Below are 13,375 nucleotides of genomic sequence, written 5' to 3' on the forward strand. Positions count from 1 at the left end.
TTTAGTGGCTACAAAGTAGATACCCAATGCACAAGATAACCAATCAAATTGTTGATACACACTAAAGACATGCATACTTCATGCACGAATCCAAACCGATCCAATCCCGTTAGGGTCTCACCAATCATGTGATGGCTCGTGATCGAGTGCGCTGTTATCTCGCTCCTATCTCCGATAAGGAAAGTCGGAAGGGCATCCCGACTGATTGTACCACTCATCTCATCTCTACCCCGCACTCTGCAAGGCAATTGATATCGGAGAGTCGCCCCGGAAGCACAGACTAGTTTCATAATTGTTCTATACACCGTCTCGGTTTCCTAATCCGGCATGCCTGCAACACAAAGCCAGACAAGAACCAAAAAGTGCCAGAGGGCGTGAGTCAGAATCTAGATCGGCCCGGTAGTAGAATACCCAACTTACATTTTATAAAGCTGTGAGCGATGTCGGTCAATGAAGGTCAAATGCTCAGGGATTAGTCCTTGCACAAGATGTGCGCGGAAGAAGAAGAATTGCCACTTTCCGGTGGAGGATGTGCGCGTCTCCGTGTCGGAGCGGTGAGTAGTTTAACTGTAACTGGCTCCACTGTACGTGCTAATGTGTAATAGGTACTTGCGAGAACTTGAGGAACACCTATCCAGAAGCGGAAACCAGGCGCGACACGGGCCCTTGGCACCTCTTGACCACAGTCCTCTAGGAGGTACACTGTTTACAGCCGATGAAAATAGTGATGTCCCTCCAACTCCTCAAGCATCTAGCACTTTGCTAGACAACCAGGCAGATGTTGGATGGCGCTCAATGTCAATTGGTATGCTGTGACCATTCCATGAATGTGTGTTTCGTGTGTTGATCGTGATTGGCTTTAAGGGATGGGACCACCTCTGCATACTCCAGGGACCCCTCCGAGAGAGCAGGAGACCGACAATGTTGCCGAACAAGACTATCACCGATCAAGATTTTCTCGGAATCCTTTGGTTGACCGAGATCCATCCTTTGCCCAGACACCAGATGGGCGATTTTGTGAGTGTTTAGTATATTGTCTCGAGTTAGCTCATCACTGACTCGGATATCGAAGGGTACATGGGGCCGACATCGTCGTGGTCTTTTTGTCGTCGTGTCCTTGCTCTGATAGGGCGAAAGGTGCCCGAATCAAACTGTCCACCAGATCCATTTCATATTGATGGCGTGGCTTTCAAGTTGACCTGGCGACCATATCCTCCAGATGAGGTACCTGATGTCACTAATCTGCCACCGTTGGACTATGCACTGTTCCTATTCAACACAGTCAAGTTCTATTTTGGCTTTCTCTCCTTTATGATTGATGAAGAGGCTTATTTGCAGCATCTGCATGCGTTCTACCGGGACCCCCCAGCGAAAGCTGCTTCCAATAGACCTTGGTATTGTCAATACTTACTTGTTCTTGCCTTCGGAAAAGCATTCCTGACACAGAAGAATCCTTCTGGGCCACCGCCTGGCCATCAATACGCCTCTCGGGCCATGGCTCTATTGCCTGATTTGTCAGGAGTTGACCAAGATCCCTTGGGCTGTATCCAAGCACTAAGCCTAGGGGCGGTGTATCTTCAGTCAATAGATATGAGAAGGGCGGCCTTCCAACATGTGAGTCTTTTTATGTCACGTTGATACTACATTATCTAACTATGCCAACAGATTGGGCATGCCTTACGAGGCTGTATTATCGAAGGAATACATAGGCATGTACCGGAGGAGATATGTGGACCGGAGCTCTCCAAACGATGCAGAACAATATTTTGGGTGGTTTACATGTTGGACCGAGAATTCTCCGCTTTAATTGGTGCCCCGAGCTCAATCAGGGATGAGGATATCACGGTTAAATTGCCAGCTGAGATGGATAATTCAGTAGAACATGTTAATTTGACGTTGCATGTTCGGCTTGCCCGGCTCATGGCCACGATTCTAACAAGTGAGTCTTTTGGTTGATTGGCATTGGATAATTCTAACAAAATCTAGCCGTCTACGGGGTTGGAAACGATTTTGATGATACGCTCGTTCGAAGTACACAGTCCATTCTTCACAGCATTGCCGATCTTTCATACGACCTAACTGCCTTTTTAAATGCCCATTTCCACGGGTTAGTTAGCCGTGCCTCGAAAATGGCGATTCGATTGATGCTGGCTCATCATCACGTGGGTACACTCCGAACTCCTGATCTCGTGATGAGCTAACAGCAGTAGTGCGTGGTACTTACAACAAGACCGTTAGTGATGTGTGCACTTCATATGCACATTGAACGAACAGAGAGACAAAAGTCTCAAACGATTGGTTTAGCACCGCCTGTTGCATCCCTGTTACAATGCTGCGCCGATTCCGCCCAGACTATCCTTCAGACCCTTCGTACTCTAGCTGATGATGACCTAATGGGTATGATATACTAGCTGTGCCTAAAGACCCATAATACTAATTGCAACCTACAGACGCATTCTTACCGTTCCAAATCGAAGACGCATCGTCCTCTGCGTTTGTTCTATACCTAATTCGTGCAATTGCCCCATCAGTGATCTCGAACGATACTTGGTGCGACAACTTGGCACTAGTGCTCGATAAACTCATTTCAAAGGGTAATCTAGCTGCACCCCTTCGCAGGCTTGAGCTCAAGCAATTGGAGCAAATACTCGCACCTATCACACCCAAACTGGCAAATCACCATCTGCCGCAAGTCAACATGGATGAAGGCAACGAAATCAACGAAGAACCTTATGCCTTCGATCACGACGAGTTTGAGTGGGATCTACTAGGACTCAATTCATCTGCCACTATTCCCCCGCGAGAGTTACTGGATCTTGCAGATCAATTAGATGTGGAGGGGATCATGCAATCTGTTGGGGTTTGATGCCCTGCCACTATTTAAACAAATGTACGACTTTTTACGAGCATTCATGAAGTTCATACATAATTGTAGAACAAGCCGGCTTTCTATATCAGAGAGATAGATTATAGAAATTCCTGGTTTTTCGTTTTCTTTCTATGCTGGCTACACTTTTATTAACCATCAAACATTCGAAAACCTTACTAAACATCAGAGCCTGCATTCTGATTTGCGTCAATCAGTTCTTCCAATTTGTGGGACTGGAGGAACTTCTTGAAAGTAATCGGGGTAACATCAGGATATTTGGAGTTGTCCAAATCCTTCTTCAGATACGTTTGACCGTTGAGGCAGTAGTATTGATAAAACCTAGTGAGATCATTCAGTCCGGTCAATTCATTCAACTTGGACGGGCACTTGAACTTACATCGCGAGGTATGCAAAGATGTTTGAGGGATCCTGCTTGTATGTTGCATGCATGGTGGTGTAGAGGTCGTCGAGAGATCCTCGCAAGTCGAGCTCAAGCTTCTTTCCGTATACTTCGGCGAACTCATCAGCAATCTCACGGCTTGTTTTCCGATCACCGAGGACTATATTTAATGCAGTCACAGTCAGCAAGTGTATTTCGTCTAGGGTAAATGCAATCTTGACTTACACTGCAGTACACCAACTGCGTTTGGATCTCTTGCCACAGCAGCCACATACTGAGCAGCAGTATCATAAGTTGTGGACTCCCAGATTTCATTGCCAGTCCCGTACAAGACGAGCTTGCACTCCTCTGGCTTCCACATGCCAAAGTACCCACTCCAGAATGTTTCCATGAAAATGCCAATCAGGATATGAACACCCTGGACATCTTTCTTTTCTTCCAAGTATGCCATGACATGCTTCATTGGATCCTTTGGAGGAAGCTGGCCGTATTCCAGGTTCGGGAAGTTCAGGCTATAGTCGCTGGCGATGTAGCGGCCGACCTTCTCCAGTTCGCACGCATCAACAAGCAACTTCTGACCCTCGGTCATGAGGTTGTTGTCTCCGAGGTAGCAACAGATCACAACATCACAGCCGCGGACAAATGTACGCAGAGTGTCAAAATCAGTAGATTCGCCTTGGAAAATGGTCACGCCAGGCGAGTCACGAAGACTCTCCGGAACCTTCGAAGGATTGCGGCATAGCCCGCGAATTTGGACATCCGGCGAGGTGCGAAGATGCTTCACAACCAGACGGGCAAACTTGCCGGTGATGCCAGCAATTCCAACTGTAAGTGCCATTGTTATGGGGTTTAGGAGAAGTTTAAGATGTATTAAAAGTTCAGAATGAAACAAATGAAGACCCAGGTCAACTACATTAAACCTCACTGTCATCGACATTGCACCAGCAAATGAAAGCTTAGACAGGCTTGGCAAAAAGGATCCTTTTGGGGGCCGCTACTATCACAACCAATAGGATCACCGGTAGACTCTACTCCGTACCCACCCTGCCCCACATAAATCCATACATAGTACAATGTCATTCCATCCTTCACCCGTCCCGACTAGCCTCGACCTACTTAGCCATAATGTTGAGGTCATACACTTGACAGGATTTCAGGGTGGATCTCAGGGGTAATTGATAGCCATTGTCAATCACCCCTACCTCGTTTTGAGGACCGATATTTCTCAACGGGGGGTAGAGTCACGGGAATTTTAACGGGATCTTACATAAGTATACGCCTTAGGCACCCAGGCCTCAATCTCAATCTTCTCCACTATGGACCCTTTCGAGTAATTCCAGTTGACTAAACTTAATCCTTGCTTCGCTATCAACATGCAAAATCAGGGAACAGGATTTGGACGTAACTCCCATGTTCCAGCGGTGCGTGCAACACCGTCCAATTAGCCCGGGAACCAGAGCTGATTTTACAGGAATAGTGTCTCGAATGTCGAGCTCGCAAGGCCAAGGTTGTGGATATAATTCTTTACATAAAGTGAAAAGCATTATTGACCTTTATTGACACAGTGTTCAAAAGCACAACCATGCGCGACATGTGTCCGCCATAATCGGAAATGTGTATACAAATCAAAAGTCGACCGGACACCTCTGACACGCGAGTAAGTGTGGCTCAAATCATTCCCCTTGCTGTCAAACCGGATTGAGACGGAATCACTGACTTTTGCATTCAGACACCTTACAGCGGTAGAAAACCGCCTGCAGTTACTTGAATCCACACTTCGAAGGCTGTTTCCAACCGGCGAGATGGATGCCATCACCCGTGCCTTGCTCACAGATGAGGTGCCAACAGATCAGCCTCCTTCCGCCTCCGGCGGCCCCATTAATCAAGTCTCTGTTGATGAAACACTACCATCAGACCCTATGACCTGGGATAGCGGATTCCCCAATCACTCTTCACCGCAAGAGACAGAGAGAGATCTTCCTACGGGTGCTGGACTGCAAGATCAAGCTTCACTATTCAACCTTCTTTTGACTTGTCCAACTCACACATCTGAGTTGGTGGGAACTGGCGACGAAGAAAGCGAGTTTCTAAATAATTACTTTTTGCATTATCATACCCTTTACCCGATATTGCATGAGGGCACGTTTAGATTGGAGCACAAAAGCCAAATTAAAGCGTCACCTCACTGGCACATCTTGGCAAGTATAGTCTTGGCCATTGGAGCATGGTTGACTGTCCCTACTCGAGATGATTTAGACAAGAAATACTTTGCCAAGGCCAAAAGCATGGTTCAAAAGGTGTCTTTCGCAGAGAAAGGCGATATCACACTGGTGCAAAGCTTGGTTTTGCTTAGTGAATTTTCAAAGAAACAGGCAAGCCCTCAAGAGAGTGGGCATTATATAGGAACTGCCGTTCGAATGGCAGTTTTCCTCCACCTACATATCAAACCCACATCCCCCAATTCAAACGAATTGGACAAGGAAATCCGCAGAAGAGTGTGGTGGAGTGTTTACTGTGCCGAGAGTTGCTCCGCAAAAATCTACGGGCGGCCACTGTTACTGCCAGAGGAGATGCTCATTACTGTTGAGCCGGTTTCAAATATCCATGAGAACGTTAGTCGGTCTATTCCTTCCCTAATTCCTCACATGCTGAACGTGACATTGCAGATGCTCCAACCTTCCGCCGCAGCTCTCCCTGTACAAATTGATCATCCAACCGTGTACACTGGCCTGATACAACAATCCAGCTATCACAGAATGGCAAACAAAATATATCGCCGTCTACTATCAACTCCTTCTATCACACTGCAAAATGTACATGAAGTCGACCAAATGATAGATGCCTGGCATAACGGGTCATCGCTCTGTACACAAGGGATGAATCCTTCATCCGCACCTGGATGGTATCTCACAGCCCATCGTCGCCAAATACTATGTGACCGAAGTCTTCGACAGCTCATCCATAGACCATTACTTTTGAAGTGGTTGAAAAACATGTCTATGAACACCGGACCGCCAACGGAAAGACACTCGAATGAAATTCGCTGTCGGGCTAATGGACTCAATATGGCTCGGACAACAATCGGAATAATATCAGAATCTATTGTGAACGGTGACTATTCGCCGTTGACACTATCGTTCACATTGTGAGAATTGTCCAATCGCTTTTAGTACATACCACTAATGTGTCAATGCCAGGTATGCCTTCTTCCACGCTTTAATCGTTCCTCTCATACACTTAAAGGCAGATCCCTCCTCTCCTGAGTCAATATCTTGCATTCAAGACATCAAACGGGCGGAATTAGCTCTGAATCACCTGTCGATTGAACGGGATGATCTGTCACAATACTTCATAGCTGTCTTGCGGCGCTTATTCTTGGTGGCATCTCAAACAAACAACGAGAGCGACCAAAGGATCTCGAGTGATGGTAAAAGGATGGTAAATCCCCACGACGTGCAGTCAGTTCCGCATGGTATTTTTGGGAATGAATGCTTGGCTTTATTGGACAATGAAGCTCTGAAATCTGGAACTGGGCTGAATTTCTCAGAATGGGTCAACTTATGAATCACCTTCCATCGAATGGACACAAGAAGGACACAAGAAAGATGCCAAAGGAAAAGCGAGAAATCGCTTGGAGGACTTTATATTCATTGCCTATCCTACGGCAATCTCCAACCGCCAGTGGGCCATAATAGCTTTTCCCGTAGTAAAGTAAATTTTGACCTGGCTCACTATTGGTTTTCTATTCTATAAATAATTCGATTATCGAAAATTATAATCGGATTTTGAAATTATATAACTAGAGAATTGGTTCAGATGTAGAAAATATTCATATTCAGTACATTACAGGCATAATCCGTTATGGCGCACTGGGCGGTTGGAGACTACCGTACCTGTCCTCTTTAAGCAATTTGATTGCGCTAGATCCAACTCAACCAGATTGGAAAGCATCCCTCTGCAAAGCTGCTTCTTGGGCATGATGTTCCTTGACAAACCCTGTAGCCACACTAGCCGTTGCCTCGCGTCCCGCAAAACGTAGCCGACGGCCCTTATGCTGCGCCGTTATATCAAAGATAGTCTCGAGCCGACTTCGAGCGAATGCCCATGGACCATCATTGAGCGATTCCTCTTGGCACCAGACAATATCCGAGGCGCTCGGGTATTGCTCAAGATTCTCTTTGACCTTGTCCCAAGGAAATGGATGGAGCTGTTCGATGCGGGTTATGGCTGTCTCTGTGATCGCATGAGTCTCGCGATACTTTGCCAATGCCATATAAACTTGTCCCGTGCAATATATCACCCGTTTGATGTCAGAGGGGTTTGAAATAGATTCTCCATGGGCTGGGTCTGGGATTAGAGGCTGGAACTTCGATTCTCCGATGAACTCTCCAATGTTTGATTTAGCCATCGGGTGTCGAAGAAGGGATTTTGAGAAGAACATGACCAGTGCTAGGCAGATATGGTCAACAATGATTTCAGAATGTAGGGAGGGCAAGAACTTACGCTTTCTGAACTCGCGATGTAGCTGTCTTCTGAGCACGTGGAACATATTTGCAGGAGTGGTCATATAAACAACTTGTATATTGGCATCCTGGTGCTGTCTCTCCAATTTCTCCGGCGATGGGAAGAAGCGAGCATCCTCGTTGCATAACTGCAGGAATCGTTCCATGCGAGCTGATGAATGCTCAGATCCTTGTCCATCAAAACCGTGGGGTAGAGACAATACGAGACCGGATCTCAGTAACCATTTAGACTCGGCAGACGAAATGAACTGGTCAATTATGCATTGAGCGTTATTTGCAAAATCGCCAAATTGTGCCTCCCACATCACTAATGCATTAGGGTGCATGCAAGAATATCCGTAGTCGAATCCCATGACCCCGTATTCACTTAAAGAAGAATTTCCGACGGTGAATGGAGCTTGGCTGGGATTTAATGAGTTGAGAGGAGTGACTGTTGACCCGCTATTTTGGTCGTGGAGCACTGCGTGACGCTGGGAGAATGTGCCGCGCTCGACATCTTGGCCAGAAATCCGCACATGATGACCTTCGAGACACAAGCTTCCCATTGCGAGGGCCTCTGCTGTAGCCCAATCAATATCTCTTCCATCTGTTAGGCTCTGCTGTCGCTTTTGAAGAATCTTTTGCAAGCTTTTGTGCACGGTAAATGGTTGCTCGGGAACGCCCATCTTACTTGCAACCGTATCGACGATATCTTGGGTGATGGAAGTTGATTTGGCTGGATAGACCTCTTGAGACACTTCACTCGGCTTTTTCAGGTCTTGCCATGGGGCTGTTAGATATTCGCGTTCGAGGGTCTGTGGGCTTTTGCTGTTGGCGAGGCTCTCGCTCAGTTTTGACCACACGTCTGCTTCCATTTGTGTGACTTCTTCGCGAGTGACCACTCCTTCCTCAACCAACTTGGTGGTGTAGACTTCCAATTGGGTGACCTTGTTGGCAATTTGCCGATACATCAAGGGCTGAGTAAAGGACGGCTGGTCCATCTCATTGTGTCCATTCTTCCGATAGCAGATCATGTCGACCAGACAATCTTTTCCAAATTTGGCACGGTAATCTGCTGCAAGCTTGCAGATAAACACAACAGCTTCCACATCATCTGCATTGACGTGAAAAACCGGCGCGCTGATGCTCTTCGCAATGTCGGATACATTGGACGATGTTCGTGCAGACTCCGGGTTTGTGGTGAATCCAACTTGATTGTTGATGACCAAATGAATTGTTCCGCCAGTCTCATATGATTTCAATCCAGATAACCCCAATGTCTCGTATATAACCCCCTGCCCAGAAAATGAAGCATCGGTGTGACTGTTGAAGACCATGGTTGATGCTCGGTCCTCTCCGTTCTGCTGCTGCACGGCTCGGGCCATGCCCTGTGCAACGGGATTTTGGGCTTCCAAATGAGACGGATTTGGAAGGATGGAAATATTGACCTTCTTTCCGGACGGCGTCTCGCGCTCGTAGTTCATTCCTAGATGGTACTTGACATCTCCTGGAATACCATGTCGAGATTTCAATTCGCCCAAGAACTCGTTGAATATCAGTTCATTTGGCTTTCGCGTCACATTGCTCAGAACATTTAATTTTCCACGGTGACAGCATGGGAATATGATATTGCTCACTCCATGCTCTGCTGAGGCATCAATCACTGCCTTCACTGCTGGAAGCTGGCTCTCAACACCCTCCAGTCCAAACCTTTTTGCGTTCGGGAATTTGGCAGCGAGGAACTTCTCGAAATTTGTAGACCACATCAGCCGGTCGAGTATTCTTTTCTTTTCTTCTGCTGGGAACTGATATGGTTTGGGGGATTCAATTCGCTCGCGAATCCAGTCACGCTCTTCACGGGTTGCGACGTGTGAATACTCGGCTCCGATCGAGCCACAATAAATAGATTCGCATGTTTTGAGAATATCGCGGAGAGTCATGTGTTGGCGGTCTGCGGCTTTGAAGTAAGGAAGAACATGGGGTCCAAGTGCAAACTCTCGGTCCAAGTCATTCTCATTAAAGCCGTAGAAGTCTGGTTGCAGTTCTTGTGGTGATGATGCCTTATTTGGGAGATCCAAGGGGTTTGTCTTTGCTCCCTGGTGACCAAAGTCTTGGAATGCTCGAACTAGCCGCTGTATTCTGGCCTGGTCGTCACCTGCCGAGGAGATGGGAGTTTTCGCAATATTTAGACCTGGTAGCATTGGTGAGGACCCGGGGCCCCATACAAACGGTACATGCTGGGGAGGTTGAAGTAAATGTCCAGGTGGCTCCTTCCTGGCTTCTATCGCCTCGAAGTATCTTTTCCATGAGGCATCAACTAAAGCAGGGTCCTTCCGCCATTCCGCATACATCTGGTCCATATAATCTGCGGAATTTCCCTGCAGAAAACTGTCTAGGTGAAGCTATAATATTTCCCATCAGTTTCTGCCGTATCTCAAGTCGAATCAGATCAAGATAATCATACGCGACGGTGTTGTGCATATTTCCCACACGGCCTCAAGCGATGACTTCCAGTTGCTCTTCGAAATCCTGTGCCTAAGCGACTAGCACTCGGGGTTAACGAAGTTCTGAGAATGAACATGATCAAAATCGAAATCTAAGGACAGAGATCTTTTCCTTATTTCTATACATAAAAAGGAAAAGAGCAAACACAGAAAGCAGAGATCCCAAAGCACAACGAAAATACCAACATAATTACCCATTTCCTCTGAAATATGGCATCGGCGACATTCTGTTTTGCCATATAACCGCCAAGTAACCGAAAAGAACATCGGGTGATAGTTCCGACACGGCATACTTCTCTCCATCTACCTTAGACCCATTTATTTCCCGATAATTCAAAAGCAGGAGGCCTTTATAAAAAGAATATACGTATCTTACTCCACATTTACCAGGGTTTTAGGGACATCACGACCGGTATCTTTCCTAGCGGAAAATCATAACGTAGCCATAAATTTGATACAAAATTAATAATCCCACACCCTGTGTGAATGCTATAAGCCCCATATTTGTAGTAAGGGAGTAATGTGTAAGGGCTTCTATCACTACCTAGAAAGACCACTAGAAAGACCACCAAAAGTTCTGCTAAAAAATGTCTTTCTAAAGCTGTATAGCTATTCTTATTACCCCATACCTTATAGCCTAGGAACTATCTATATAGTTATCAATGTATAGGTCGAATTGATACATAAAGGTCTACCGTTCTTTACTATAAGTGAAGCGGGAAAGCAGAGGGAACTATATAGAACCGAGGCAGTGGTGTAGCCCGATGACGGTTATCGTAATTGGTCACCAAAAGAAGAGAGTTTTTTATCCAATTGATGACATATCCTCATACCTACGAAGAGTTGAAGTACAGGATAAAGTCCGAATCTCTGCTCCTGTTTTCAAAGTGTGCCTTAGCGGCCAAACATCCCATAGGACTAGCTTATACCTAAGATACAGAAAGAGTTACAGGAAAGAGTTTACGGTGGAGAAGACGCAAATCTAGCGAAAGCATCTTTTGAAAGACAAGTGATGAATGATACCAGGGCCCATAGAAAGATTCTTTTGACGATTGCAGAGAAGCTTGGTGGAGATGAACTTGGCCTGGAAGCAGGTCGTGTCGCAGAATGGTCGATTATGGAGGATCCTAGGACCAGTATGTCTCTAGATAATATCATCAAGGCGTTCCGGCAGGAAGATGAAGGCCTGAGATTTTATCTTACGTGTTATAACAAGAACAGTCGACCTCTCGTTAGGTTCCACGCAGATCTCCAAGAACAAAACGAATGCTAATATAACTCAATCTTGTCAGCTTTTAGCTAGACTATATATTCCCAAATCTACAGCTCAAGCATCATAGTCTCTGGACGCTCCAAGTACTGCTTAATCAGGACCAAAAACTGGACTGCTTCTCTGCCATCGATGATTCGGTGATCATAAGTCAGAGCAATATACATCATCTAGTAGAGAGACATGATTAGAATCAAAGAGCAAAGCAATCACTACAATAAAGTGCACTTACCGGACGAATCTCAACTTTTCCATTGACCGCAATGGGTCTGTCCATGGTACCGTAGGTCCCCAGCACAGCTGTCTGGGGTAGATTGATAATGGGAGTTCCGAAGAGCGACCCCCAGACTCCACTATTGCTGATGGTGAAGCTTCCACCGGTCAAGTCCTCCATAGTCAACTTGCCACCCCGAGCCTGAATAGAACCCATATATCAGCAGTTAATCCATCAAGAAAGATGCCAAAGTACTAACCTTCTTCACCATGTCGCCAATCGCTTTTTCTATCTGCAAGATTCCCATGGATTCGATATTCCGTACTACAGGTGTGACAAGCCCCTTCGGGATAGATGCAGCAATGCTCAGGTCAACGTATTCCCGATACACGATAGTATCGTCGTTTTCAATAGATGCATTCACGGCGGGGATCGCTTTCAGAGCCAGCGCGGATGCTCGAGCCATAAAACCCATAAACCCGAGCTTAATTCCATGCTTTTCCATGACTGTCTCTCTGTTATTCTTTCGGAGTTCTATTAGTCGGGACATGTCGACTTCGTTGAAAGTGGTCAGGAAGGCGGCGGTATCCTGTGACTCTTTCAGGCGCTGTGCGGTGCGCTTTCGAATCCGAGTCATTTTCACCTAAATGATGATTATTTAGTATTAGTTGACGGTGGGGTTGCGTATTTGAACATGGGATAGACTTGCCTTTTCTTCTGCGCGAGAAGGCCTGAAACCCCAAGACGTATGGGACTGTGCAACAGGGGAAGTATCTGTAGCAGGCTTTTCTGCCTTTGGAATATGCTCCTCGCGAGGGGTCACCTTAGGCTTTGGCTCCAAGGTCTCCGCTGTCGCTTTGTCCAACGGGGGTGACGAAGTGTGGCTCACGGTTTCATCTTGCGATTTCGGCGACGCATTGGCAATTATTTCAGAGGCCGTGGAGCTTTGCTTTTTATTTTGAGTTGTAGACTGCTTTTCTTCAGCCTGTATTTCTGCGATTTCCTGGTCAACGTTGACGACATCTCCCTCGGCAACAAACAGCTGCTGGATGACTCCCGCCCCTGGGGCATTCACAGAGACATCGATCTTATCGGTCTCGATTGTGGCCAGCTCTTCGTCTGCCTCGATGAAGTCCCCTACTTTCTTGGAAAACTGACTGAGGGTTCCCTCCGTAATAGACTCGGCCATTTGCGGGACTCGCACGACGATCTTTGCATCATGATGGGGCAAAGAACTGCTGAAAGTGCGGAGTTGCAATGAGGATCTCCTCAGCTGGCTGCGACCAGGTTTGGCAAGAGTAGAAGAAATAGCTGGAAAGGCAACAACATGCCCTAGGGCAGGTCTCGGCCTGCTAAGAAGCCGGAAGGCTGCTCGAGAGGTCCAACGCAGCGCCATTGCACAGAGTGGATTGAAATTGGGGAGAAAACGAACGTGGGTTCATTTTTCGTTTTTATTAATAACAACTCAAGTTCCCTAGATTTTGTTAGGCGTTTTTGAGGAAGAACCCGGGCCCTCTTGCCGCTAAATTCGGCATCTTGTCAGAATGCCGACCGATGGCATAAGCGACGACATAAGTAAACTCAAGATTACTTTGCTAAAATTTCTCTATTGGTCT

General features: G+C 46.6%; 5 protein-coding genes across 5 annotated transcripts; 2 read left to right on the forward strand and 3 right to left on the reverse strand.

Moving 5' to 3' along the window:
• Positions 1–327: 327 nt before the first annotated feature.
• On the forward strand, positions 328–2,866 carry N7447_010071 (Zn(II)2Cys6 transcription factor; the record flags this gene model as incomplete). Its single annotated transcript, XM_057234333.1, has 9 exons — positions 328–374; positions 432–554; positions 606–805; positions 865–1,017; positions 1,073–1,614; positions 1,666–1,939; positions 1,987–2,162; positions 2,211–2,397; positions 2,451–2,866. The coding sequence occupies 9 exons, from the start codon at positions 328–330 to the stop codon at positions 2,864–2,866; spliced, it is 2,118 nt and encodes a 705-aa protein (XP_057081617.1).
• Positions 2,867–3,045: 179 nt separating this feature from the next.
• N7447_010072 (NmrA-like family protein) lies at positions 3,046–4,107 on the reverse strand (the record flags this gene model as incomplete). Its single annotated transcript, XM_057234334.1, has 3 exons — positions 3,046–3,208; positions 3,267–3,429; positions 3,495–4,107. The coding sequence occupies 3 exons, from the start codon at positions 4,105–4,107 to the stop codon at positions 3,046–3,048; spliced, it is 939 nt and encodes a 312-aa protein (XP_057081618.1).
• A 535-nt stretch (positions 4,108–4,642) lies between these two features.
• On the forward strand, positions 4,643–6,833 carry N7447_010073 (fungal specific transcription factor domain-containing protein; the record flags this gene model as incomplete). Its single annotated transcript, XM_057234335.1, has 3 exons — positions 4,643–4,670; positions 4,932–6,414; positions 6,467–6,833. The coding sequence occupies 3 exons, from the start codon at positions 4,643–4,645 to the stop codon at positions 6,831–6,833; spliced, it is 1,878 nt and encodes a 625-aa protein (XP_057081619.1).
• Positions 6,834–7,200: 367 nt separating this feature from the next.
• On the reverse strand, positions 7,201–10,131 carry N7447_010074 (2-oxoglutarate dehydrogenase family protein; the record flags this gene model as incomplete). Its single annotated transcript, XM_057234336.1, has 1 exon — positions 7,201–10,131. The coding sequence occupies one exon, from the start codon at positions 10,129–10,131 to the stop codon at positions 7,201–7,203; it is 2,931 nt and encodes a 976-aa protein (XP_057081620.1).
• Positions 10,132–11,595: 1,464 nt separating this feature from the next.
• Positions 11,596–13,155, reverse strand: N7447_010075 (uncharacterized protein; the record flags this gene model as incomplete). The annotated part of the gene is made up of 4 exons (XM_057234337.1): positions 11,596–11,715; positions 11,778–11,960; positions 12,019–12,402; positions 12,469–13,155. 4 exons carry the CDS (start codon positions 13,153–13,155, stop codon positions 11,596–11,598), a joined length of 1,374 nt encoding a protein of 457 aa, XP_057081621.1.
• Positions 13,156–13,375: the final 220 nt, after the last annotated feature.

The sequence above is a fragment of the Penicillium robsamsonii genome (assembly GCF_028829455.1).
Source record: "Penicillium robsamsonii strain IBT 29466 chromosome Unknown utg000006l_segment0_segment0, whole genome shotgun sequence".
Taxonomy (NCBI): Eukaryota; Fungi; Ascomycota; class Eurotiomycetes; order Eurotiales; family Aspergillaceae; genus Penicillium; species Penicillium robsamsonii.